Source organism: Acomys russatus, chromosome 16, assembly GCF_903995435.1.
Source record: "Acomys russatus chromosome 16, mAcoRus1.1, whole genome shotgun sequence".
In the NCBI taxonomy this organism is placed as follows: Eukaryota; Metazoa; Chordata; class Mammalia; order Rodentia; family Muridae; genus Acomys; species Acomys russatus.
The window spans coordinates 45,140,069-45,166,209 of record NC_067152.1 but is presented as its reverse complement, the minus strand read 5'-3'; the positions used below and the strand labels follow the sequence as shown (position 1 = coordinate 45,166,209).

General features: G+C 52.4%; 1 protein-coding gene across 1 annotated transcript in view; it reads right to left on the bottom strand.

Annotated features, from left to right (window-relative positions):
• The window catches only part of Rnf213 (ring finger protein 213), a 99,576-nt gene that overhangs the window by 33,977 nt on the left and 39,458 nt on the right, over positions 1–26,141 (bottom strand). The window contains 18 exon segments of the mRNA XM_051159178.1: positions 1,703–1,857; positions 2,158–2,303; positions 4,089–4,280; positions 5,367–5,505; positions 5,747–5,897; positions 6,368–6,477; positions 6,787–6,906; positions 8,162–8,280; positions 8,972–9,067; positions 9,402–9,538; positions 12,129–15,728; positions 17,381–17,536; positions 17,696–17,889; positions 18,401–19,550; positions 20,615–20,782; positions 20,882–21,022; positions 23,461–23,678; positions 25,459–25,624. Of these exon segments, the coding sequence (XP_051015135.1) occupies positions 1,703–1,857; positions 2,158–2,303; positions 4,089–4,280; positions 5,367–5,505; positions 5,747–5,897; positions 6,368–6,477; positions 6,787–6,906; positions 8,162–8,280; positions 8,972–9,067; positions 9,402–9,538; positions 12,129–15,728; positions 17,381–17,536; positions 17,696–17,889; positions 18,401–19,550; positions 20,615–20,782; positions 20,882–21,022; positions 23,461–23,678; positions 25,459–25,624 (7,158 nt within the window).

Genomic DNA, 26,141 nt, shown 5'->3' with positions numbered 1-26,141 from the left:
TCCCAGGAGGCAGAGGCAGGTGGATCTTTGTGAGTTCCAGGCCAGCCTGGTCTACAGAGAAAGTTCCAGAACAAAACAAAAAAACAAACAAACAAATCACTACTCTTTAATCTGTCCCTCCTTTATTCTCGTTGAGATTTTTCTTTTTTTAAAAGTGGGGATTTTCTATGTAGCTCCATCCTGGAACTCACTATGTAGACCAGGCTCACAGAGTTCCTCTGCCTCCCCAGCACTGGAACTGAAGTTTTCCATTCAGCACAGGGTTTCCTGGGGACCCCATGCAGGTCTTGAATTGACAGTCATTCTTCCTCAGTCTCTTAGACCCTAGGATTACAGGGGTGTGCTATGCTCAGCTCTCTTTCTCTCTCATTGTTTCTAATTCCTTATATTAGAAACAAAGCTGACAGGAGCACTCCAGCATTTGCCTCTATCGCAAACAATCCGTGCAGTGCAGATGCTGTTGACATGTTTTCTGGTGTCAGTGTTTGAGTGACTGTCCTTGGGTGTCTGTCTTTGCCTCTGCCTTCTCAGCATGGAGTCTTATCTCTTTTAAAAGTGAGTTTTTTTTTATTACTTTTCAAAACCTTTATTTTTATTTATTTTATGCATGCGTGCGCACATGCACACATATACATGTCGCAAAGGGACATGGCCAGAAGAAGGTTTAGGATCCACCTGGAGCTGGAGATACAAGCAGTTGTGAGCCGCCTGATCTGACTGGTGGGAACTTAGACCCACCAAGGGGCAGTGTGCACGCTGAACCTTGGAGTCATCTCTCCAGACCTTGAGATGTCTAAGTTCAGTCCCTAGTGTCCCACACAGCCACTGCCACACTCAGATCGATTCTGCTAAGGAAATATGTAAACATGGCACTAAGAAATGTTTACATTGTACTAACTTACTAGCAAGACTGAAGAGGTATGCAGTGTCTCTATGGTGTTTTATCAGCTGGTGGCTTACAAGTTCCACAAATCAAACAAGGCTACATTTTGCTTATTTGTTTTCTTTTTTTGATATTTATGTATTTTGTATTGAGTGCTCTATCACACACACACAGGAAGAGGGGATCACTTCCCATTACAGGTGGTTGTGAGTCACCATGTGGTTACTGGGAATTGGACTCAGACGCCTGTAAAAGCAGTCAGTGCTCTTAACCACTGAGCCCCACGGCTAAAGTCTTAATAATTCCTAAGTAGACTACATTAACCTTTAATTGTAGTATGTTGTCAAATTTGTACCTATGCAGCCAAGTGTGAAGATTTTAGGGAACCATTTCATGTATTGTTCTTGTTATTATTATTGATATTAATTATTATTATTATTATTGATCTCATGTAGCCCAGACTGGTCCTGAACTTACTATGGCCTTGCACTTCTGCTGCGCCTGCATCTACCTCCCAAGTGCTAGGATAATAGATGTGTGCCCCGATGCTGGCAGCTGTGAGGCTATGGCCTTGCACTTCTGCTGCGCCTGCATCTACCTCCCAAGTGCTAGGATAATAGATGTGTGCCCCGATGCTGGCAGCTGTGAGGCGATCTTAGAGCTCCTTCAGATGACTCGGGTTTGGCTCTAAAAGGGCCTGGCCCTGAGCACTCCATGCAGCTCCAAGGGGTTCTAATTTGGCAGCACTGTGTCTGAGGGGAGGATGTGTCCCTCTCCATGTTCTATAAGCTCCGCTCTTGACCCTGACTCCATACCCACCTCTAACTCCTCCTGAGAAGACACTTTCATGGTCAAGAGCAGGAAGTCCCTCGTGTAGCTCTGCAGGAGTTCCTGGTGCTGTGCCACAGGGAGCTGGGCAAGAAACCTGCCCAAGGGAGTTTTCTGGAAGATTTCCACAAACTTCTTTGATAATCCTACAGAGAGGAAGAGAGTTGCATGAGCAGAAGAAGTCAGTGCCCTAAGGAGCCTTTATACGCAGGGTGGAGAGCTGGCCCTGCTGCACTGGGGCCGGGGAGCGTTCAGAGGGCAACGTGAGGCGGTCAGTTCTCTCCTTCCATAGAGATAGCAGGCTCCGTGGCAGGGGCCTCCACTCACTGAGCCGTCTTGTCAACAGAAACTTTAAGATGAAGGAATGACGTGCAGTCGGCTGTTCCACACCCAGAGTGTTAAAACCAAAGCCTGCAAAGTTGTCCTGCTCTGGCTTGAGCCCTCACCCTCTGTGTCTGTGATATACTGAGCCTGCACCCAGAGCTCCTCCAGGTAGTCCCTGATCCTCCAGCTGAAGGGGACAGCATTGCAGGCATCCTTGAGCAGGTTCATGTGGCTCTGCACCAGGATGGAGGACATCTCGTTTTTGGACCTGCAACGAGGCAAATGAGAATAAGGCTCATGTGAGGTGGAGCCTGAGACGCCAGGTAGTGTGCACAGCCGACGCCGGCCCTTCAGCCCTGAGAGAGCAGCACGGCTCTGTGACGGAGCTCTCTAGGGAGCAGTTCAGTACATCAAGGAAACAAGGACAGAAAGACCTGGTGGGGGGCGGAAGATGACAATCAAGTCACGCTGTCCAAGCGTGAGGACCCGAGTTTAGATTCCTAGCACACTTTTTAAAAAAGCAGGTGCAAGCCAGGTGCAGTGGCACACGCCTGTAACCTCCAGCACTCAGAGAGGCAGAGGCAGGAGGATCTCTGTGAGTTCAAGGCCAGCCTGGTCTGCAAAGCATGACAGCCAAAGCCACACAGAAACCGTCTCTTGGGGAAAAAGAGGTAGGTGCAGTTGCATGCACGTAGATGGGGATAACCCCTGGTGTTGGCTGTCTAGCTGAGCCAGCCAATCAGGCAAGCTTCAGATGGGAGGACAGGTCGCAGAAATTAAGGTGGACGGTGGGAGAGACGGCTCAGCAGTTAAGCGCACATACTGCTCTTCCAGAGGACCTGAGTTCAGTTCCCCGCACCCACATCAGATGGCTTACAGGTACCTGTAGCTCCAGCTCCCAAGGCTCTTCTGGTCCCTGTGGACAACCATGTCAACAGCATGTGCACGCACACACACACACACACACACACACACACACACACACACACACACCCCTTTAATGAAAGGCAGAGTGATGGAGGAAGACACCCAATGCTGACCTCTGGCCTCCACATGCATGTGCATTTATATGCATACACTCATATACTTCTTAAATTTTAAAAATAATTAAAAGGCTCAGTATTGTAGGTCCCGTGGATAGCTGCAGGTGGATTTCTAGTGAGGAATTCTGTTGTAAAGGAACTCAAGAAAAACCCTCATTTTCAGACAAAAACAAACTGGTATCGGGAGGCAGGAAGGTGCCAAAAGTTCTGTGGCAGAACCAGGTCCTCTGTGCCCTTCCTGCCCCTCCCTTCTCTTCCTGCCCCTGTGCTCAGGAGTCTGACTGTAAGCAGAGGTCGTCTCTCATGAACATCAGCAGCACCCTATTCTGAAATAAGTGCTTCCACCAGCAATTTGCAATCCCATTCCCAGGGCTGGAGAGATGCTCAGTGGTTAAAAGTGCTTGCTGTTCTTCCAGAGGACCTGAGTTCTATTCCAGGTACCCCACTGCTTGCCTCACAACTGCCTGTAACTCCAGCTTAAACACCCTCTTCTGGGCTCTATGGGCATACATACTTGTGGCACCATCTATGTATGTATGTATGTATGTATGTTTTTCGAGACAGGGTTTCTCTGTGTAGTCTTGGATGTCCTGACTCACTTTGTAGACCAGGCTGACCTTGAACTAACTCACAGCGATCCACTTGCCTCTGCCTCCCAAGTGCTGGGATTACAGGCCACACCTGGCTTTCCCTCTATGTATTTCTTAGTAGCCTGCATCCTGGAGCTCCACAAGGTCAGGCCTGGGGATGCAGAGCAGAGAAGGCAAAGCCTAAGCTCCGCCAAGCGCAGCATCTGAGTTCCACAATAGACCCTGGTGGCCTGAGCATCATGCGTTCTCTCAAAGTACGCAAACGGGACAGAGACCAGTGACCAGGGCATTGATGAGCACTGGGCAGGTGCACCTGGCACCCTAAGCACAGCACTTGCACATCAGTAGCTTGGGGGGTGGGGTGGGGAAAGGAGCTGTTTTGTGGTGATCTTCCCTCCATAAAGCAAGGTGCCCACTCACCTTGTGTTACTCAGCACAAGAGGGATGTTCAGAAACTTAATGTCACTATAAATAAACATCCAGAGGTCTTGGGTCCAGGGCGGTGAGTCTGGCTGCGCCAGCAGCTCTAGGTTACCATCTCTGTCGATGTGAGAGATCATGCTTGCCAGGAATGGGGTGACCACATCCTGGACCCGCCTCCAAAGGGTGTGCCTGCAAAAGGGCAGAGGGAACCCACTGTGGTTAGGGCAACCAGGACATGCACTGCTGCCTCCACGTCCTCATCCCAAGGTTCTGACAGAAGCCAGAGCGACAGCTTTCCGGCATTACTCAGGAAGCAGCTGGAGAGATGGCGCAGTGGTTAGGTGCATGTGCCAGTTTTCCAGAGAACCCTAGCCCCAAGTCATGGCAGCACACGCAGCTCACAACCATCTCCACTTCTAGGGGATCTGACACCCTTCTCTGGACTCTGGAAGTGGTGCACAGGTACACATATGTGCAAAACACTCATAAACATATTTTTAAAACAAAACAAAAAAAAAAGGGATGAGAGAAAGAAACATGACCAGGAATCCAGGCAGAACTGGATGGAGCCTGGCTCTACAGCTGTGACTGAAAGGCGAAGGCCCTGTCCTGTTTGTATATACAGCTATTTCTAAAAAGCAGTCACCCAGTCCAATTAAAACAATGACCAAATTCAACTTTATGCAGCTACTGATGACACAAAGATCTCAAAATCACCTTCTTAGGTCAGGTCAGTTAAGAAAGCACGCTTCCTGGGATATAGTTTAATGTTTCTGTGCTCTGCACCGTGGACTTGAGACTGCCAGGTTTAGGTTCATTTGGGAAGGCAAGTTATATATCAAATTTGCTTGGAGGTGTAGGAAGAAACAAGAGTCACAGAAAGTACTTCATTAAGAGTCACAGCAGGAGGAGGAGTCACACCAGAAAGAGTACAATGCTAAGAGTCACACCAGCAGGAGTACAGCACTAAGAGTCACACCAGCAGGAGTACAGCGCTAAGAGTCACACCAGCAGGAGTACAGCGCTAAGAGTCACACCATCAGGAGTACAGCGCTAAGAGTCACACCATCAGGAGTACAGCGCTAAGAGTCACACCAGCAGGAGTACAGCGCTAAGAGTCACACCAGCAGGAGTACAGCGCTAAGAGTCACACCAGCAGGAGTACAGCGCTAAGAGTCACACCAGCAGGAGTACAGCGCTAAGAGTCACACCAGCAGGAGTAGAGCACTGGCTTTGTGCAAAGGCCTCCGAGCTTCTCTTCGTCTACCCTTGTACCTGAAGGTGCCTGCCTCCTGGAGGGCGTCCTGGTTTGCAGCCTCCCTGCTGACCCACTCCTTTAGACTGCGGACCTGGTTCTCTTCTTGCTTGTTTAGAAGAACGTGGAGGCGCATCTTAGATTCCCGCAAAAACATGGCTGTGAAGACAAGGGGACCTAATTTGTCCTACATGTGCACACCAGGCTGTAGGGCCATCATAGTTTGGATCCACCTTACCCAAGAGGAAAGCTGCTCATTCTTTGGGCAGGTAAGATCTGTAAAATAACCTAACGGGTTGCCGTGGATGCCAGCCATGCCTGCTGCATCTATCAAGTCCACGAAGCCTGGAAGTACACCCTCACAGTAGGGGGTGCCCAGCACGTGAAGCACAGTGCTTACCACTGAATGGGCTGTCCTCGTTTAAGAGGCCAAGAAGAATGGTGATTCTCCTCATGTTGCGTGCACCGCTCTGCTTCTGGTCTCTCAGCATCCCCACAGCACCCTGTACGCAGCTGCGCAGCAGTCTGGTGGTGTCCAGGAGCTCTGAACACTGAGGAAGAGAACAAAATTCTAGTGGGACAATTCCAGTCTGGACACAAGGACCAGGCCACCCATGTGAGATGGGTTTGTGTTAGCGATCATGCTGTTAAAGATAGTGAAAGTTAGCCGGGCGCGGTGGCGCACGCCGTTAATCCCAGCACTTGGGAGGCAGAGGCAGGTGGATCGCTCTGAGTTCAAGGCCAGCCTGGTCTACAAAGGGAGTCCAGGACAGCCAAGGCTACACAGAGAAACCCTGTCTCAAAAAACCAAAACAACAACAACAAAACCTTAAAGATAGCAAAAGTTTCACTAAAATCTCTTGGCAGTATCTCCAGATGACTTGACGTTTGCAAGTGAGCCAGGGACGTGGACGGAGAGGGTACAGCTTAGCCCCACTCTCCCCTACCCCAAATCGTAATCCCGCTGTCCAGGCGAGAGGCACAAAATGCAGCTCAGGAGTCTCCCTTAGCTTAGACTCACATCGAAGCCTCCCTGGTCAGAGGCCTTCTCCATCTCCTCTGGATGGCCCACTTCCATTTCTTCCTCCGCCATTTCCCCTGACTTGCTGGTCTCTGTCTCCATCTCCTCCACTGGGTCATCTTGTGCTGGGCAGAAGACAAAGCAGACATGTCCCAGTTTGCAGGCAGGACCAGGATGGGGTGTGACAGACTGTTTGGTTTATGCTGAGGCTGGCACTTGCCAGGCTTCCAGATGTCTGTCTGCAGTGGTGGCCCTAGTACCCCTGCATGCTGTGGCGGACTCAGGCGGCCTGCCCCCTGCCTCTGCCCACTGTTGATTGTGAACTCTGCTGAGAGAGAGGCTGGTGCATCCAGCAGCACAGCTGGCATTTCTCTCTTGTCACCTATCTCATGTACCAAGGTGACTGTGTTGTGACTCACGATCCGGTTTGCCCGCTGGCTTGAAGAGCTGGCTGATGGTGACATTCTGCAGCTTGGTGACATCTGAGGCCATGATTACAGATCTGCGCAGGTCATCGATATGTACAGACCGCCACAGCCCTGTGAAGAACAAGATCGCTTGAGTCTTGTATAACTTGGCTGTGTTCATTTATAAACTCTGTGTGTGTGTGTGTGTGTGTGTGTGTGTGTGTGTGTGTGTGTGTGTATTCAGAAGATAACTTGTGGTCCTCAGTTCTCTCCTTCCACCATATAGAGCCTAGGGATCAAACTCAGACGTCTGTCAGTTTCCACAGCAAGCGCCTTTACCTGCTGAACTGAGCCAGCTAGTTTTTTTTCTTTAAGATTGATTGGTTTTTATGTATTTGAGTATTTGCCTACACGTATGTATGTGTGCCCTGTGTGTTCCTGGAGGGCATCAGATTGTCTGGAACTGCAGGTTTAGGTGATAATGCTTCACCACACGGGTCCTCGAGACCAGCAGCCAGTGCTCTTAGTCGCTGAGCCCTCACTTTAGCCCCCTAACCTGGATCTTTAATTATACCACTGCTGAAAGAGTGATCAGTATCCTCCAAAGTCTAGGCCAGTGGACATAAGAGAAACCACAAAATCTACCAAAGTACTGTTTAAGACCTAACGTAACTTCTGTAAAAGGGTCCGTGGGTGACTCTAGGTGCCTAGTTCACACCTGCTTCAGACACCACTGCATAATTAGGAAGGCAAGTGTCTTATAGCAGAAGACACGGAGTGGTCGAGTGATGTGAAAATAACATTTCTTCCACAAGGAAAAGAAAGCTGGCAGCCTGGTGCTAATGGCGTAAGATGCTTAGAGCTCCCTACGTCATAGAAGTGGGGTCCGAGACGACAGTGCTCACCTAAAGGATATGAAGCTACTGCTATGTCCCAAAGGGTCTTTGCTTTTGAGGCCAAGTCTTTCTGTGTAATCAAGGCTGGCCTTCAACTTGCAATCCTCCTGTCTCAGCCTCCGGAAAACTGGGGTTGCAAGTGTGTGTAACCACCATAACCCAGCTAAATGTAATGGCTTCAGACAGTGACTGGTAAGAAATCTAATTTCAGCTCAATAGAATTGCTGGCGTTTAAGTTCTATTCCAGACACAGGCTCACATGAGAAACACCTCCAGCCGCCTCAACCCTGCAGTGCTGTGGTCCTACCTCCATGGAACCCCACGCACGATGCCCTGCAGTGCTGTGGTCCTACCTCCGTGGAACCCCATGCATGATACCCTGCAGTGCTGTGGTCCTACCTCCATGGAACCCCACGCATGATGCCCTGCAGTGCTGTGGTCCTACCTCCATGGAACCCCACGTACGATGCCCTGCAGTGCTGTGGTCCTACCTCCATGAAACCCCACGTACGATGCACCACCTCCCACTCGGGACAGTTTGGTGATAAAGTAAACAAGGACGAGGTCCTTTGTTCCCTGTGTCTTGTTGATTTCATTGATGGCAGAATACCTGTTTTTAAAAAACAGACAGAAATCAGTGCCGGGCAAACAGCCTGTTGTTTGGGAGCCAGCGGGTGCATGCCCTGTGAGCTGACAGGGGTTGGGGAAGGGGAGACCCCTCTGTCCCCACCTCAGCCTCACAGGCCTAGGAATACAGAGACCAAAAAGGGACTGCAATCAATGATATTTTTAGATATCATATTAGTGACCTACCTGTATTTATAATTTTGCACTCTATCTGTCTGTATGTCTCTCTCTCTCTCTGCGCGTGCACACGTGCGCGCGTGCGTGCGTATGTGTGTGTGTGTGTGTGTGTGTGTGTGTGTGTGTGTGTGTGTGTGTGTGTGCGCAACTCAGAGATCAACCTGGGGTGTCATTCCTCAGGAATGCTCTGTCTTGATTTCCAGGGAGACTCACTGGGAGGACCTGGCCTCTCTGATTAGGAGCTTGCTGGTCGCTGGGCCCACGGACCCTCTGACTCTGCCTCCCCAGCACTGACATCTCAAGTGTGCATCACTGCACCTAGCTTTTCCATGGGTGCTGGGGTTGGCCTTGGTCCTTTGGCTACGTGATTGAGCTATTCCCTATAACTCCTCATCTGGTGAGGCCTGACACTGTGCTGCTTCAGGGAGAGGGTTTCCCAAGGTTGGGAGTGAGGGCTGGTTCCCCAGGTTGTTTCTGGACAGGCCCTGACAACATACTTGGCAGAGGCTACGAGCTGGGCGCTATGGACACCATCGTCAAAGTCCGTCTGGATGACTAGGATTTTCCGCCTGGCTGCGTTCGTTAAGCAGGATCTGGAGGGGAAAGTGAATTGATAAGAGTCCTCTGCCCTGGAAGATGATAAAGGACGCTCCTGTAGCATTGGTGGGGCCAGGGCCGTGCAGAAAAAGCATGAGAGAGTCCCTACATCAGGTGAGCAGACGATGCAGCAGAATTGTAAATGGCCAGCAGTGCTTCCTGAGGAGGCAGAGGACCAGGCGGGATGTTTTAGGGGAGGAATAGAGTGGTGGGGACAGAGTGGCAGAGCAGAAAGCCTAGACACAACCCACCACAGAGTGAAGTGTTACCCGTTCATTAACCAGCGCTGGTCACAGCTCTGCCTATGCAGCGGACAGGGCTGAGGCTCACCGGATGTCCTTAAGGAACGAGCATTCAGTGTCATACTGCTGCAGAGACAAGATCATTGGCTTTGGGGCCAATCCCATTAGCTCAGATTCCAAGGCATCACAGTCGTGGTTGGTCAGCAGTCTGGAGAAAGTGGTAATCTGCAGAGGGAGACAAAAGTTGGCCAGAAACCAATGAGGAGGCTGAGCACTGCCCAGATGGGTACACGTGGCTGAGTGTGTCTACAGAGAGAAAACGCAAGCCCAGAGCATCTCCAGAGACAAGGCAGGCGAGGTAAGGCGACCTAAGGGGTTAAAGACATCAGAGGAGATACACCCTGACAGATGACTTAGTCTCCTTCCTGCTTTGGACCCCTCTTCAGTCTTGGGATACAAATGTCACTTCTTATAAACCAGTGGCTCGCAGCCCTCTTAACTCTGTGACCCCTTCAAACACTTCCTCATGCTGTGCTGGCCCTAACCCTAAGTTTTGTTTTTTATTTGTTTGTTTGTTTGTTTGTTTTGTTTTTGTGTTTTGTGGGGTTTTTTTTCTTTTTTTGGTTTTTTATGACAGGGTTTCTCTGTGTAGCCTTGGTTGTCCTGGGCTCACTTTGTAGACCAGGCTGGCCTCAAACTCACAGCGTCCACCTGCCTCTGCCTCCCAAGTGCTGGGATTAAAGGCGTGCGCCACCACGCCCAGCTCAGTTTTTTGGTTTTTTTGAGACAAGGTTTCTCTGTGTAGCCTTGGTTGTCCTGGGCTCACTTTGTAGACCAGGCTGGCCTTGAACTCACAGCGATCCACCTGCCTCTGCCTCCCAAGTGCTGGCATTAGAGGCATGCACCACCATGTCTGGCTCCCCCCTAAGCTTATTTTTGTTGCTCCTTCATAACTGTGATCCCTGTAGAAGGGTCTTTGGCCTCTGTACGTAAAGTGATTGTGACCTACAGGCTGAGACCTGTTAGACCAATTCCATGCTGTCACTCGGTTAGCCATTGCGCTTTCTCTCTTTCTCTCTCTCTCTCTCTCTCTCTCTCTCTCTCTCTCTCTCTCAGTAGTTCACGGCGGGACACACCCTGAATTTTGAACTCAAATATCCTTTAGGATTTGCTGGCTCCAGTTCTCACCGCCTAGACTAATGTCTGAGCCTCAGATTCCCTCATCTCCAAACCTTCTGTGTTGCTAAGCAAAGCTGCCAGACAGTTGGGGGGGATCCACAGGGTGGCCTGTCCCCAATACCTCTGTGGCCAACTGCCCTCGCTGAAGCCAGCAATTAGCCTGTGCATCTGCACCCAAACCATCTCCTCCTTCCTTCCTTTCCATTCTTGTGTGTGAATGCTTTGTCTGCGTGTTCGTCTGTGTACCATGTGTGTGCCTAGCAGCCACAGAGGTCAGAAGAAGGAAGTGGGTCCCTTGGAACTAGAGCTGGAGCTGGTTCTGAGCTGCCATGCAGGGTCTGGGAGGTGAAGCCGAGTCCTAACCACTGAGCCCCATAACCGTTTTTTGTGTTGTTTTTGGGGGGCTGGAGAGATGGCTCAGTGGTTAAGAGCACTGTCTACTCTCCCAAAGGATCAGAGTTCAATTCCCAGCACCCACATGGCAGCTCACAACTGTCTGTAACTCCAGTTCCAGAGGATCTGGCACCCTCACACACACACATGCAGGCAGAACACCAATGCACATAAAAAAAGATCCATTTGTTATGTAAACAGAATTCTGCCTGCATGAACCCCTGCATACTAGAAAAGATCTCATTATAGATGGTTGTGAGCCACCATGTGGTTGCTGAGAATTGAACTCAGGACCTTTGGAAGAGCACCCAGTGTTCTTAGCCTCTGAGCCATCTCTCCAGCCCTTGTTTTGTTTTTCAAAACAAAGACTTCTCTGTGTAGCCCTGGCTGTCGTGAAATTCACTCTGTAGACCAGGCTGGCCTGGAACTCAGAGATCTGCCTGCCTCTGTCTCCTGAGTGCTGGAATTAAAGGTGTGTGCCACCACTCCCGGCTTGCCAGCCATTTCTGGATCCCATCTGCCTCTCTGCTGGTCTGACTACTCTGCCCCTGAAGCAGTATATAACGGTCTGTTTGCATGATGGTCTGTCTCACTGTTGTCCCATTGCCAAGGCCCTTACACGCCTTCTCCTCTGCTTCTCCTTTAAGCAGGGAAGCCACAGAGGACCATCTCAGCCTCAGAACACAGAACTCATAACTTTGAACCTCAAGCTCCACCAACAAATCCTTCCAGAATCTTCATATCCCAATCCCTTCACCCTCACGGTGCCCAGCCAGCTCTTGGGGAGCCTCTTAAAGAAAAATCACATTTCCCGGCACGTGGTGGCGGCACGCCGGTAATCTCAGCACTCAGGGAGGCTGAGGCAGGTGGATCTCTGTGAGTTCGAGGCCAGCCTGGTCTACAGAGTGAGTCCAGGACAGCCAGGGCTACACAGAGAAACCCTGTCTAGGGGCTGGGGGAGCGAGGAAGAAGAAAGTCATCTCTCCTTCTGTCCACCCCATATGTCTCCTACATAGCAGACACCCTGTGTCCCTGACCTTTCTAAGCCCCACACACACGGACAAATGAGATCTGTGTGGAGCTGGGCACACTGACCTTACCCCCCTGCTCAGAATGTAATGAGCAGCCCAGTCTCGGGAAACCTATGCTTCATCCCTGCTGCTGGCCTAAGTACGGCTCAAGTTCCCGACCCAAGGACTCGCGGGTGACAGAGCAGAGGGTGAGGATATGAGAAGGCGGTCACCTCAGTGAAGACAGCCCGGCATTCTGGATGGGCCATGCGCAGGTGGGCCTGGAGGAAGTCTAAGAAGGAGTTGTGCTGCTGGCTGTAGTAATATTCCTGCGACAGTTGCTTTGCAGCGAACGAGCCCAGTGAGGACCCACTCAGCCGCACCAACGCGTCCGGTGTCGCGCAGTCCAGCAGGATGAGCTTGGCCTCTTCAGACACCTTTCGGTAGAGGTCTTCTCTCAGATCCCTGCAGCCCTGCCTCTCCACAGCCTGCAGCACCACAGAGGCGCAGGCGTCGTCATGGTAGCCGATGAAGACGTCTGCAGGACTGTACTTGTGCCTGGCGGTGAACTGGTCCGCTTTTGCATCTGCGAAGTTGCACGCCCACTGTTGCAACTCGCACACAACGCGCTTCTGCCACCCCCGCAGCACGGTGTTCATGTCCAGGTAGTGCTTCTCCAGCCGGTTGATGAGAGGCACGGGGAACTGCGTGTACACCACGTCCTTCTCCTCGATGACGATGAGGCGGAAGTCGGCGTGGACTCGGCACTTGACTCGGTGGGTGCCGAGCCCCAGGTCCACGTACTTCTGACCCCCGAGGTGGACGTAGTACTGGTTGAGCGCGTCGTACAGGCTCTCGTACAGGTTCTGCAGGTTCAGCAGCAGCACCATCTTCCCTGTCTCCATGCAGATCTTCACCCGGTTGATGTTCCTGCAGATCTGGGTGTATTCCTGGTCCTGGGGAAAGCTGGAGCCGAAAATGATCTCGGGCTGCTGGCCCTCAAAGAACGACTGCTGTAGGATCTGCAGGGCCACATAGTTCCTGGTCAGCACAAGCAAGTAACGGGCCTCGGCACTGTCCAGCCCCCTGCTGGATGCCTGCAGCCCACCGTAAATATTCTCCTTGATCAGGTCCACGGTGCTGACCTCTTCCTTGTACCTGACCTCCGGGAGACTGGCTGTAAAGATGCTCAGTGGCTGGATGTCGTCTTTACCGCTGAAGTTCCGAAGGATGGAGTGAGCGATGGCTCGTGGGGAAAGCCCCCCTGTGGAAGCCTTGGCTTTGGCAAAGACCATCTTGATGAGGCTATAATAGTCACGAAGCCCAAAGAACTCCTTGTCCTGGCTCTGACACACTGTTTCATAGGCCTTGGCAAAGGGAGCGAAATACCCTCGGATTCTATCCTGAACCAGCCTGTCCGAAGAACAGATCCCTTCAGCGCTCTCTATGAGCTCTTTCTCGTTGGGACTGCCACGCGACACAAAAATGCCTCGGTTCATCTTGGCAGGATCTAGGGCCCAGTTGGAAATGCCTACGAAGCCTACTTTTTTGTATGGGGCAGGATCGTCTTCAATGCACCCGTCTTCCAGCAGGGGGTGGAGGGTCTTGAGGGGCATCTTGGGCGAGTCTTCAGCCAGCCCCACCTCGTCCAGTACCACCACAGAGACGTACTGCTGCAGGTCCTTGCCCTGCTGGAAGCGAGCGCACTGCTTGAAGGTGCTGATGATGCCTTGGGGGGTGGAGTGAGGGCTGCACTGGAAGGACACCAAGTGGACCTGCTTCAGCCTGCGGAAGAGATCCGAGAAGGCAGCCTGCCCTTGCATGGCATCTGCCACAATGATCTTGGCGAGGGATTTAGAGCTGCCAGGCTTCCCCACCAGGAAAAGAGGGATCTTAAGCTCAATGCAGATTACCATCATGAAGACATTCTCCTTCAGAGCCAGGTTCCTGGCTATGTTGCTCCTTATGGGCGCCCCCCTCAGAAACAGATCCTGCGCATGAGTGATCTCATCAAGGATGACCTTGCTGTCGTTGTAGGGCTCTGGAAAGCACCTGCTGATGGCTTTCCGGTAGGGTGCTTTGTATTCGAGAGAGGCATGGTAGCATACCCCAACGGCCATTATCAGCGACCAGAGAACAGGGTCTCTCTCAAAAGTATGTTTGGGGTCACTGGATCCCCGGAGGAAGTCACCCAGCTCCCTTAAGAGCATCTCACTGCGGTCATGAAACCACCTGAAAACCTTCACACAGCGCTCCACGTCCCTGAGGCTGACGAAGCCACATTCGTTCTCCTTCTTTCTCATGAACCTCTGAGAGACGGAGAGCACAGCTGCGATCACCCTGGTGTCCCCCTCCTCCACTGTGGTGGAGTCCACCAGTCTCTGCACGATCTGCCGGATATAGAGCTGCTCGGCAGAGTTGTCCAGCTGTCCAAAGTCCCACACCAAAGGAACGAGGCTCGGAGGCAGAGCATGGACGCGATACACCAGCTGCCGCAGCGGGATGGAGCCCAGCCTCTCTGCCGTCTCCTCTGCGCTCACTCTGTACCCCAAACCTGCCGACTCCAGGCGGAGGATCATCTCCTGGGAGTGCTTCCGGTATGGGTTGCAGGCAGCAATGATATGCAGGCCAGAGCCCTTCAGGCGCTCACCGTCCACTGTCCGGTCACACAAGACCTCTTTGATGCAGCTTATGGCTTCTGTCGTGTTGGCTTCGTCAAAGAACAAGATGGTGTCCAGCTTGTGTTGGGCATCATTGTACAGGGCTGTGGTCTGAGCATCCTTGACCTTGGCGTAGATCATGGCCGGGGTGGTCCCTCCGTGGACCTTCACCAACGTCATAGTTTCTGCCTGAACACAACCACGTTTGAGGTCACTCAGGTATCTGATGAGCCTGGTTTTCCCACAGCCTGTCTCTCCCATGATGATAACCGGGATGCCGCAGCGGAACCGCATTTCGATGGCTAGGATCTTCAGCATGTTGTCTGTGGTAAGCTCGTACGTGTCATCGGGGTCGCTGGGCCACTCGATGCCCAGGGCCATGCAGAGTCTCTCGAGCTTCTCATGTCTGGGCAGGCTGTCAAAGTCGATGTTGAAGGGCACTCCCTGAAGCCGCAGCCCATCAAACAGTTCTTTGGTCATGACATCCTTTTTAATGACCTTCCCGTCCGAGGGATTGACTGCATCCACGTAGCCGTTGTTATTGGACTGCAGGTGGAAACCTATGAATGTCATGGTCAGGCGGTCACCGTTGAAGAAGACGTATGGATGGGGCTCTGACTCCCACCTCTTTCGAAGGGAGAAGGGAGCGAGGTCTTCTTCAGCAACTCCGTCCATGGTGAGCAAGTGCTTGCCCGGGCTTTGGTCTGATGTGTGAAGAGTGGGTGTGGCGAAGTCCCTTGCCATTAAGATCATGAAGGTCACCACAAAGTTCTTGAAGCCCCTGAGCGTGTCTCCAGTAAAATCTGAGTCGCAGAAGACAGAAGCCTCACAGTCCCTGAGCTGACAGTTCAGAAACCAAGCAAAGTTCCGCAGCTCTGACCAGGACGGGTCTATCAGGCCACAGTAAATGAGGAAGAGCTGCAGGCACTCCTCAGGAGAGCCTTCCACGGAACCTTCCTTGTACCGGAAGGCGTCAAGGTTCTGGTTTTGGCGGAACCGTTTTAGATACTGGTACGGCCTTTGGAAAGCTGCGCTGCAGAACTTGCTCAGGCACATCCCAGGGTCTCTGTGGCTCCTCTTGGGAGTCAGCTCCATGTCTATCACCTCCTTAGGAGGGCGGCAGGTGACTTTGGGGAAGATATCAAGGAACTTGAATTGGGGTGCATGTGCATTCTGAAAAGAAAGAAATGCAAATAAAATGGTTGTCACCGAATCCCCCAGCTGCCTTTGTGTCTGAGCTCTCCAGGCGGTCTGCACTGGATTTAACTTGTCTCCCAGGCTAGCAACTTGTGCCTGCAAGGGTTGTGAGGCAGAGGACAGACACACCCTTAACAAGGAAGAATTTTCTAACGCGTTCTGGGATTTGTTTCTTCACTCTGCACATGCGTGTCCCTGTGCGTATGTGTAAGCGCCAAACCTCTTTCCGTCCTCAGGCACAAGAGGAACCCCTCCTCTCTGATGTGGGGATTATAGAGCTACTGTGCTCCCCAGTGGGAAATTGCTCCCCACACTTGGACATTACCAAAGGCAAAGGCTCCCTAATGTCGGTGTGTGCCTGGCTGTGGCAAATGCTCAGAGGAGCCGGCCTAATGGAAGGCGTGGCTAACTCACACACGCCTTAGGTTTACCCAGATGGCACTCTGAACAATTTGAACAGGGACGGGAGACCTCTCTGTCTGACTTGGGCACATGGGCTACTGTCAGAATTGTTTCTTACATACGCCAGTGCTGTTCTTTTTTAATAGTGGTTACTGGGGGCCCTCTTGCCCACCACAGGGGACTTAATGGTTGTGACCCTGAGCTACCTGGGTTTTTTTTTTTTTTTTGTAAGGGGATGGTCCAAAGGGGCAGCTGTGAGTCAGGGTCTCCTTTTGTTATGGGAATGGAGCTTAACTGGAGGTCAGTCTTTGTGAAGACGCTTCCCCACCAACCTCTATGCCTTAATTAGGGCATAGAAACTGTAGGAAAGCCTGCTCAGTACCCCAGCTTCCAGGCATATTGGAGGCAGCACTCCTTTAGCTAAATCCTACTTGTGTAACTTAGTGTTTCCTAAGCATTTACAAAGAAATCCTTCATGATATCAATTTTACTTCAAGTTTATCCTGAGTTGCCGAGAGATGCCAACTCTCAACAGAATCAAGCTCAGCTGCAAGCCTGAGGTACTGCCTCGGCACCCTCTGGACCACAGCACCTGTGTGCTAACCCTGAGGAGACACTTCTGGAAGATTTCACCTGAGCGATGCTGGACTCAGTCGGAGGTTAATTTCTCAGCCTCTGCTGACCAGCATAAAAAAGCAGTCAGTTCTTCAGCCCCAGCGAACCAGAGCCACAGTTTAATTCAAAACACCACAAAAGTAGCTATCTAAATGTCACAGGTCAGGCTCTGTTGTCTGTGTTGCTCTCCCCACAATGCACGAGCTCTGAGCACTCAATGGTGCCGGGCATGGTAGCACACGCCTTTAATCCCAGCACTTGGGAGGCAGAGGCAGGCGGTGAGTTCGAGGCCAGCCTGGTCTACAAAGTGAGTCCAGGACAGCCAGGGCTACACAGAGAAGCCCTGTCTCGAAAAACCAAAAGAAAAAAGAAAGAAAAAAAAAAAAAAGCCATACAGATTTGCCTGCAGATCTTACATTTTTGGTTGGGAGCCTGGCCTGTAACGGCTGAGCCGTCTCTCCTGCTCTGATGGAGGGATTTTCTCAGTTGCTGTTCCCCCTTCTCAGATAACTCAAGCTTGTATCAGGTTGGCAAAAACAAAACAAAAACAGGGTAAGGAGTGCTCCACCACAACCAAGCCCTTGTGTTTTGCCGTTTCTCTTGATACGCACCAGCTTGGAGGACCTCGTTGGCTGGACTGAGAGCCCTTGTGTGATTTCAACAACATACAAATGGCGCGGGTTCCGAAGCCACATTTTCCCATTTATATCCATTAGGTACTGCAGAACGAGGAGTTTGAAAAGAAAGATAGGAATTCCGGTCTGTACCTAGAGAGGGAAGCGCGTGGGTTTGTGAGAAGGCAGGCCGCAGGAGGCTGTTGCTCTCAGCTTAGGGAGCAGCTGGTTGGTTCTTTGACAGAATGAAGTGTTGGGGGGGAGGCAGTCACCATAGGGGGACCACGTCCCCCGGTGATGCTGGGTACTTACCGAGGTGCTCACATCAATGTGGAATATAACGGGCGTCTTCTGATGGTACTCATTCAAGAAGGGCAGGAGCGAGCTCAGGACCTGGTTCTCGTCTATGTGAGGGGCTGTCAACCGAATAACTTTTAAAGGCGCCTTTCCATCATTTTGCTTTGATTTCAGCGTTTCATGCAATGTGTTTACGTAGAGAGACTTTCCTACAATGTGAGCATATAAAAAGTTAGACCCCAAATCTGCAGAGGAGGAGGAAGAGAAAACAGAGGTGTCTTAACCAGATGCAGTGCACGGCCACTGCTTACTGGCTCCGTTCCCCTTGAATCTTCGGGTCACCTGCCTACCACCATGGCCAACTTTGCCTTTTCCTGGCCACTCATGGTGCATCTAAGTCAGGGAAGGCAAAAGCAGGAGTGGGAGGGATCAACCTCTCCCCCAACAGAGCAGCACAGTTCAGGGAAGAGTGGACAGGATGGAAGGCACAACCACAACCACGCCCAGTGCGGTTCACCAAGGACGCAAACTGCAGGAAGTCTGCTCTGCGGAGGGGAATGGGGCTCTCAGGAACTGCCCCATCTGGGCAGGAAAGGACACAGTCCTAGAAGGTTACTGGCTTACAGCGAGGGAAGAGCCAGAAGGCCCCTGAAGAAGGGCTTGACTAAGCCACCTCTGCTGGAGAGGGAAGTGTCTGGACGAAGGGACCTTGGTCATTACCAACACCAGCTCTTTCAGAGGTGATGATCCCAACACACATCCGGTCTCCGAATACATCTGCGGCTGACAGGATCTGCTTGGGGACCTGGTAGTGGTTCTCCAGGTAGGCTTGGATGTCCGGCATCGTGGCCTGGGGAACCAGCGGGACTTTGTACTGACTGAAGGAGGAAGGGATGTAGCAGTGCTCCCGGGCAGCATCACAGACGATCACCAGCTGGTAGTCTTCACGGTGGCACCGTGTGCATAGCTCCTGGAAGAGCTTCTCCGCCTGGCAGCCCACTTCATAGCTCAGCTGGTCGGCGAACAGCAAGCAGTAGACCTTGTGGCCCTGGGAGCCCACTGTGAGGCAGCGTCGCAGGAGTAGTTCAACCTCCTCAATTGTGGTCCCCGGGGTGCAGAGCAACACCTCATCAAAGGTGGGCAGGGGCTGCCTGGGGGCCTCCATGTAGATGGCCAGTGCGGCCGGCAACACCTCAGAGTGGCCACATAAGACCAGGTTAGGCTGGCCAACCTGCAGGCCTTTGGGGAGTGGCCGCTCCACAGGAGACCCTCCCAGCATGGCCAGTTGAGCCAGGCATCTCCCCAGGGCATCCAGGTCCAGGCAGCCCGACAGCAAGGTGTTCATGCACACTAGGGATTGCCCCATGATAAGCCGAAGCTTGCCTGTTAGGCTGGCCTCAGAGAGGAGCTGACCAAGCAGCTTTTTCACAGCCTCCCTCAGGCTGTGTCTGGCAGCCTTGCTCTCACTGGAGCTGAGGGCGTGGATGAGGTCCTGGACAGTGCACTCGCTTTTGACGAAGCACAGCATCATGAGGGCAGCTTCGCTAGGTCTGCATTTCCTGAGCTCCTTGCTCAGGTAGACCAGCTGCTCAGCTGTGTAGAAGTTGAGGTAAAAGTGTTGGGACCTCTTCTGGATGACTACTGTTTTCCAGTCCTCTAGGAAGTCCTCCATCTGCCTGCAGAGGGCTCCCAGGAGCTCAAGGATGTCCCCACTCTCCTTCAGCTGGCTCAGCAGTGGCAAGTCAAAGTCCATGGAGATGCCCCTGCTCGGGCAGCAGTGGACCTCAGCAGTCCAGTTCCTGAACAGCATGTTGCCTGCGCAGTACAGGTTTATGAAGGCATGTACGAGCCGCTGCATGCTGCTGAAGACCTAGGGGAAAGGGAGACAAAAGGCATAGCACAGGCCTGCAGGAAGATGCACTAACCCACCCCCACCCCCTGCCCCACCCTCACCCCCACCCCCTGCCCCACCACCACCCCATGCCCCACCCCCACCCCACCCTGCCCCCCACACCCGCCCACATCCACGCTCCCACCCCTCAGCCCCAAACCCCACCCGTTTACAGCTCTGAGGTCTTAGACCCATGTCACTGGCTCACTGGAACACACTTCCCACAAAAAGCTGCCTAATGTCCACCCCACAACAGCTCATCCTTCCATAGTTACACAGTCGGCTTAATGAGGAGTCCTCTTCTTTCTCGCTTTTTTTTTTTTTCCTCCTTTGGGTTTTTGAGACTAGGCTAGGGTTTTTTTTCTTTCCATGAACTTAGCTATGATCAGAACTAGTCTTCAAACTACAAGTGTCAGGATGCTTCTAGAAATGGGACTAAGCAGCCAGGGCTGCTGAGGCTCATAGAGCCCCCTGAGTGCTCTGCCCCTCCACCTTCAGGGTCTCACTATGTAGCGATGGCTGTCCTGGAATTCACTATGGAAGCAGCCTGGCCTCAAACTCACAGCGATCTCCCTGCCTCTACCTCCTGAGCGCTAGGACTAAAGGCATGAGCCACCATGTCCAGGGAAAGACAAAGAATGTCAGTGTAAAGACCACGAGGGGGCTCGCGCGTGCGTGCGTGCGTGCGTGAGTGTGTGTGCGTGTCCAGGGTCTCATGTTCCCAGGCTAGACTCAAACTCGATATCCTCTGGCTTCAACAGGATCATAACACACGTTGCCAGCTGACAGAGTGAAGTGATTGTTGCTAAGAATATCTGGCTGTTATCTCACAGCTGGTGACAGCCCCTCCCACGGCTCCTGAGGAGGACCCACTGCTCATGGTGCGTGCCCCACCCCAGATACTTCTCTGGGGTCTGATTTGGGGTGTCATGCCCCCTGGCAAAGCTGTGTCAAAAGCCAACTCGGAGCCTCTCCACAGGTGTCTGGCCTAGCCAGAGGCCAGAGTAGCCCCTGTGGGCAGCAGGACAAACCCAGATGCTCACCTCTGAAAACTTCTCCACCTCTGCATTGCTGTTGCGGTCTTTCTTGCCAGACATGAGCATCAGCTTATTTAAGAGCTCCCTCAGCTCCTCCATGGAGTAGCTGCGCAGCTGCGCCTGGGCACCGTGGTCCTCAGGGAGGAGGAGGCGGAGAACAGTGTCTGGGGAGACCTGGGAGGCGGCACGCATTCGAAAATCAGCTCTGGCACTGAGTCCCATGACTTTATAGCAAGACTGCGGGGCCATTGAAAACTGTCCCAGGAGGCTCACCTTCTCGCCACCCTGGGGTGCCTCAATAACATAGATGCCTTTGTTGTTGATTGCTGTGGCTAGGGACAGAGACGAGAGCTCCACAGATCCGTGGCTTTCCTTCACTGTCTTCAGCCACTCCAGGTTCCTGGCAGAATCTTTCTATTGGGACAGAAGCAGAAAACAGGCTGGAGCAAGTAGCCATGCCCTTGCTGGGACTTGGTTGCCCCACACCACACACCCCACCCCAGCACACAAGCCGTGTCTGGGTCTTCTGACGTCATTCAGCTCTGGGCTTCCACTGCTTCCCGAAGCCCTAGCTGGCAGGTGCTGAGCTCACCACAGAGGACAGCCGGACACCCAACTGCAGGGCTCACCACAGCCGGACACCCAACTGCAGGGCCCACCACAGCCGGACACCCAACTGCAGGGCTCACCACAGCCGGACACCCAACTGCAGGGCCCACCACAGCCGGACACCCACTGCAGGGCTCACCACAGCCGGACACCCAGTGCAGGGCCCACCACAGCCGGACACCCAACTGCAGGGCCCACAGCCGGACACCCAACTGCAGGGCCCACCACAGCCGGACACCCAACTGCAGGGCCCACCACAGCCGGACACCAACTGCAGGGCCACCACAGCCGGACACCCAACTGCAGGGCTCACCACAGCCGGACACCCACTGCAGGGCTCACCACAGCCGGACACCCAGTGCAGGGCCCACCACAGCCGGACACCCAACTGCAGGGCCCACCACAGCCGGACACCCAACTGCAGGGCCCACCACAGCCGGACACCCAACTGCAGGGCTCACCACAGCCGGACACCCAACTGCAGGGCCCACCACAGCCGGACACCCAACTGCAGGGCTCACCACAGCCGGACACCCAGTGCAGGGCTCACCACAGCCGGACACCCAGTGCAGGGCCCACCACAGCCGGACACCCAACTGCAGGGCCCACCACAGCCGGACACCCTACTGCAGGGCCCACCACAGCCGGACACCCAACTGCAGGGCCCACCACAGCCGGACACCCAACTGCCGAGCTCACCACAGAGAAAGCTCTATGGAGCCCCACGCTGTTTATTTGTTTGTTAATGAAATGTCTTATTTTGAGCCAGGCATGGTGGTGCACACCCTTAATCCCAGCATCTGGGAGGAGGAGGAGGCAGGCGGGTCTCTGCGAGTTCGAGGCCAGCCTGGTTTCAAACAGAGATCGTCCTGCTTCTGCTACCTGAGTTTGGAGGTGTGCACTCAACTTCTTTCATTTTAAAAAATGTACTTTATTTTGTGTGCATGAATATTTGTCTCATATGTATGTGCACCATGTGTATGTCTGGGGCCATGAGAGGCCAGAAGAGGGTGTTGTGGCCCCTGGGACCTGGAGTAAGGGAAGGTTATGAGCCAGCATGTAGGTCCTGGGAACCAAACCTGGGTCCTCTGTAAGGGCAGCAGAGGCTGAGCCTTTCTTGTTTTATGTTTGTTTGTTTGTTTGTTTTCGAGAAAGGTTTTTGTGTATGTTATCTTGGCTGTCCTAGACTTGCTTTGTAGACCAGGCTGGCCTCGAACTCACAGGGATCCGCCTGCCTCTGCCTCCCAAGTGCTGAGATTAAAGGCGTGCCCTACCATGCCCAGCTGAGGCAGAGCCAGTCTTAAACCTGAGTCATGAGTTCTTTTTGTTGTTGTTGTTTTTTCTCTCCCTTTTGTTTTTTGTTTCTTGAGACAGAGTTTCTCTCTGGCTGTCCTGGACTCTCTTTGTAGACCACGCTGGCCTCACAGAGATCTGCCTGCCTCTGCCTCCCAAGTGCTGGGATTAATGGTGTGCCCCACCACGCCCGGCTGAGTCCCAGGTTCTTAATGTCCATTTATGGTTTCTGAGAATGACCAGAGGAGTAAGGAACGCCTGCGTTATGGGCTGTCGTTCGGATGTGAGCTTTTAGCAGCAAGTTAGTAAACTTCCCTCTCTGTGCACCCTATTTCCCCTTCTTTAGGCCTGAGGCCATTGATGCTGGACAGTATCTCAATCCCATGGAAAGTTGGAAAGTAAGTGCAGACCCCAGTACAGAAAGGTTGTGTCCATGTGTGAGCATGTGTGCACTAACACACTCTCGTATGCACATGCAGGCACATGCTTGTGCACATGCATGTGAAGGCCCAAGGACAATCTCAGCTGTTGCTCCTCAAGTGCCAATCATGGAAAATACTCATAAGAGAAGGAAAATGAGTGGCCATTCAGAGAAACCCACAGGCAAGAGTCCACCATCATTCTTGCCCACTTCGTGTGGCAGAGACCCAGTTCCAACATGCCGCTCAGTATACGCCCTCCTGACTCAAGACAGAGAACACATTCCCGCACACAAAGTGGGTCTGGCACCAAAGCAGCTACATCTGTAGCAGCCTTGCCACAGCGGGGTGGGTGAGGAGCGTTTACTGTCACTTGTGGAAGCCGTGCACAGCCCGTGGGTTACTGTCATCACAGCAGCCGTGCACAGCCCGTGGGTTACTGTCATCACAGCAGCCGTGCACAGCCCGTGGGGTCATGAACTGTCAGCTGCCGCACCAAGTCAGCCGCGCGTGCGTCCTGAGGTCACTTACCAGCTTCTTGGGAAGGTGCTGGTCATTGTCCAGGGCCCTCCAGAGCTCCTGCAGGTGGTCCATGAACTTAGAGAAACCAGCGCTTGTGTCCATCTTGTACAGCAGCGAGGCGTAGCCCTGCACAGCATCGTGGAAACAGGCCACCCGGTCCACGTCGATGTCGTTCTCCCCCGCAGAGATGGAGGCCAGGTCCACAAACACCTTGAGTTCATTGATGTCTTGAGAGGAGAAGAGAAGTCAGCACCAACCGCGCTGCGTGACAGCGATCCTGAGTGCAGCTATAACTGCACACCAGGCTGATGTCTTGCTTTGACCCTAGCTGCCCTGCTAAAACTGTGGAACACAAGCCTATGTGTTGACTGACATCTAACCTTCCTCAGACACCAGGTCCCAGGTGTTATATTTGCTTTGAAGCTACACAGCGTCACTTTAAACATAGAGAGCAAGAGACGGGCATGGTGCCACACACCTGTAAGCCCAGCACTCAGGAGGCAGAGGCAGGTGGATCTCTGTGAGTTCGAGGCCAGCCTGGTCTACAAAATGAGTCCAGGACAGGCAAGGCTACACAGAGAAAGCCTGTCTCAAAAACAAACAAGCAAACATAAAACCCAACAAGCAAAAACAACCCATAGAGACTCATAAACCCGTAGAGGCTCAGCTGGTAACGAATATGCTGACAACTGAGAAAAACTCCCCAGGCCTCGGATCCACTCAGCAGACATGCCTCAGAGTGGAGCCAAAGCTGACAGGGAAGCAACACTGTGAGAGGCAAGCCAAAGCAGCCTCCATGGCAGCAGGAGGCAAGCCTTCCACTTACTGGTCCTGCCTCTCACTCCCCCAACCCCTGCCTCTGCTCCATCTAAGCTACAGAACTCTCTGATGGAAAAAACCTCCATGAGGGTGTCACAAAAACCTGTCTGGGCAAGCACTCTCCTGTCTTCTGGAAGAAAAAGTTAAAGAAAAAGAAAATGTGCCCTTCCAGAGGACCCAGGTCAATTCTCAGCACCAACATGGCCGCTCACAACCGTCTATAATTCTAGCTCCAGGGGATCTGACACCTTCTTCTGGATTCCAGGCACGTGAGGGTGCACAGACACACATGCATGAAAACCACCCATACACATAAAATACAAAATTATTTAATTGAAAAAATAATGTGCCGGGCGTCAAGGCCAGCCTGGTCTACAAAAGTGAGTCCAGAACAGCCAAGGTTACACAGAGAGACTCTGTCTTGAAAAACCAAAAATAAATAAATAAATAAAATAAAGGCTGGATGTCAGGCAGTGCTGGCACATCCTGATGCATCTCTGCGAGTTCGAGGCCAGCCTGGTCTACATAGCGAGTCCAGAACAGCCAAGGCTACACAGAGAAACCCTGTCTCAAAGACACCCCCCCCCCAAAAAAAAGGCTGAGAGATGGTCAGTGGTTACGAGCACTTGTTGGTCTTGGAGGCAGCCCAAGTTCAGCTTTCAACCAACTTTAACTCTTTTGAACTCCACAGGCACCAGGCACATGTGTACATACATACATATTAAGACACAACACTGTTACACACAAAATAATAAAACAAAATTAAGAAGCATAAAGGAGGGCTGGAGAGATGGCTCAGAGGTTAAAAGCACTGACTGTTCTTCCAAAGGTCCTGAGTTCAATTCCCAGCAACCACATGGTGCCTCACAACCATCTAAAATGAGATCTGACGCCCTCTTATGGCCTGCAGGTGTACTTGCAGCCTGAGCACTGTATACATAATAATAAGTAAATATTTTTTAAAAAGAAGCATAAAGGAGGCTGCATTTTTTTTTTAAAGACCCTCAGCTATTCACAGGAAACAGGGAATGACAAAGGAACTTCAGAGACACCATCTAGGCAAAATACGCCCCAGCCCACAAGACAGAAACTGCCCCTCTACCTAAAGAAGGCAATGAGCAACTTTCCTGGCCTTTGTACACATCGTGTGGCCATATGATGCAGGCCAGCCTGCAGGGCCAGCCTTACCCTCCAGGGCCTCGCGCAGCCAGTTCACCAACTCCATCTGCCGGGCGAGCTCCTCCAGGCAGCGTTGGCGAGGCTCGCTCATGTCCTGGAGCAGCCTCTTGGCCCGGATGAACTGTACGCTCATCTGGCTGAGCTTCTGATGACGAAAGTTATCAGAGGAATCCGCCTAGAAGATGAAGTTTAGCTTGTAGGCAAGAACAGTCACCACCCACAGCAAGGGCATGGGACGCGTACATCACCACCTCCTGCTCCCCACCCAGAGACACCCCTCACTCCACACAAAAGCTCCCACGGACTTTTTGAGCTCTGTTCCTCACGGTAGCACTACCAGGCATCTCTGTATGCATCTGCTTATCTATACCTGTATATATTTTTTCCCCCTCTATTTTACTGGTCGAAAAAACAGAACCAAAGGCAGCCATAATGGCACTTGGAGGAAGAAGCAAGTGGATATCTGTGAGGTCAAGCCTGGTCTACAAAGCACCCGCCAGGACGGCCAGACTATGTAGTGAGACCCTGTCTCAAAATAGAAACAAAACACCTCCACCTCAGCACTGCCAGGTGATGTGCCACTTGCTTCTGCTCCCTAGACCTGAGGCAGCATCTGGGACATATCACCTCAGTGGTCGGGCTCTTTATTAAAGGCCATGGCAACAGAGACCATGAACTTGAAAGAGAGCAAG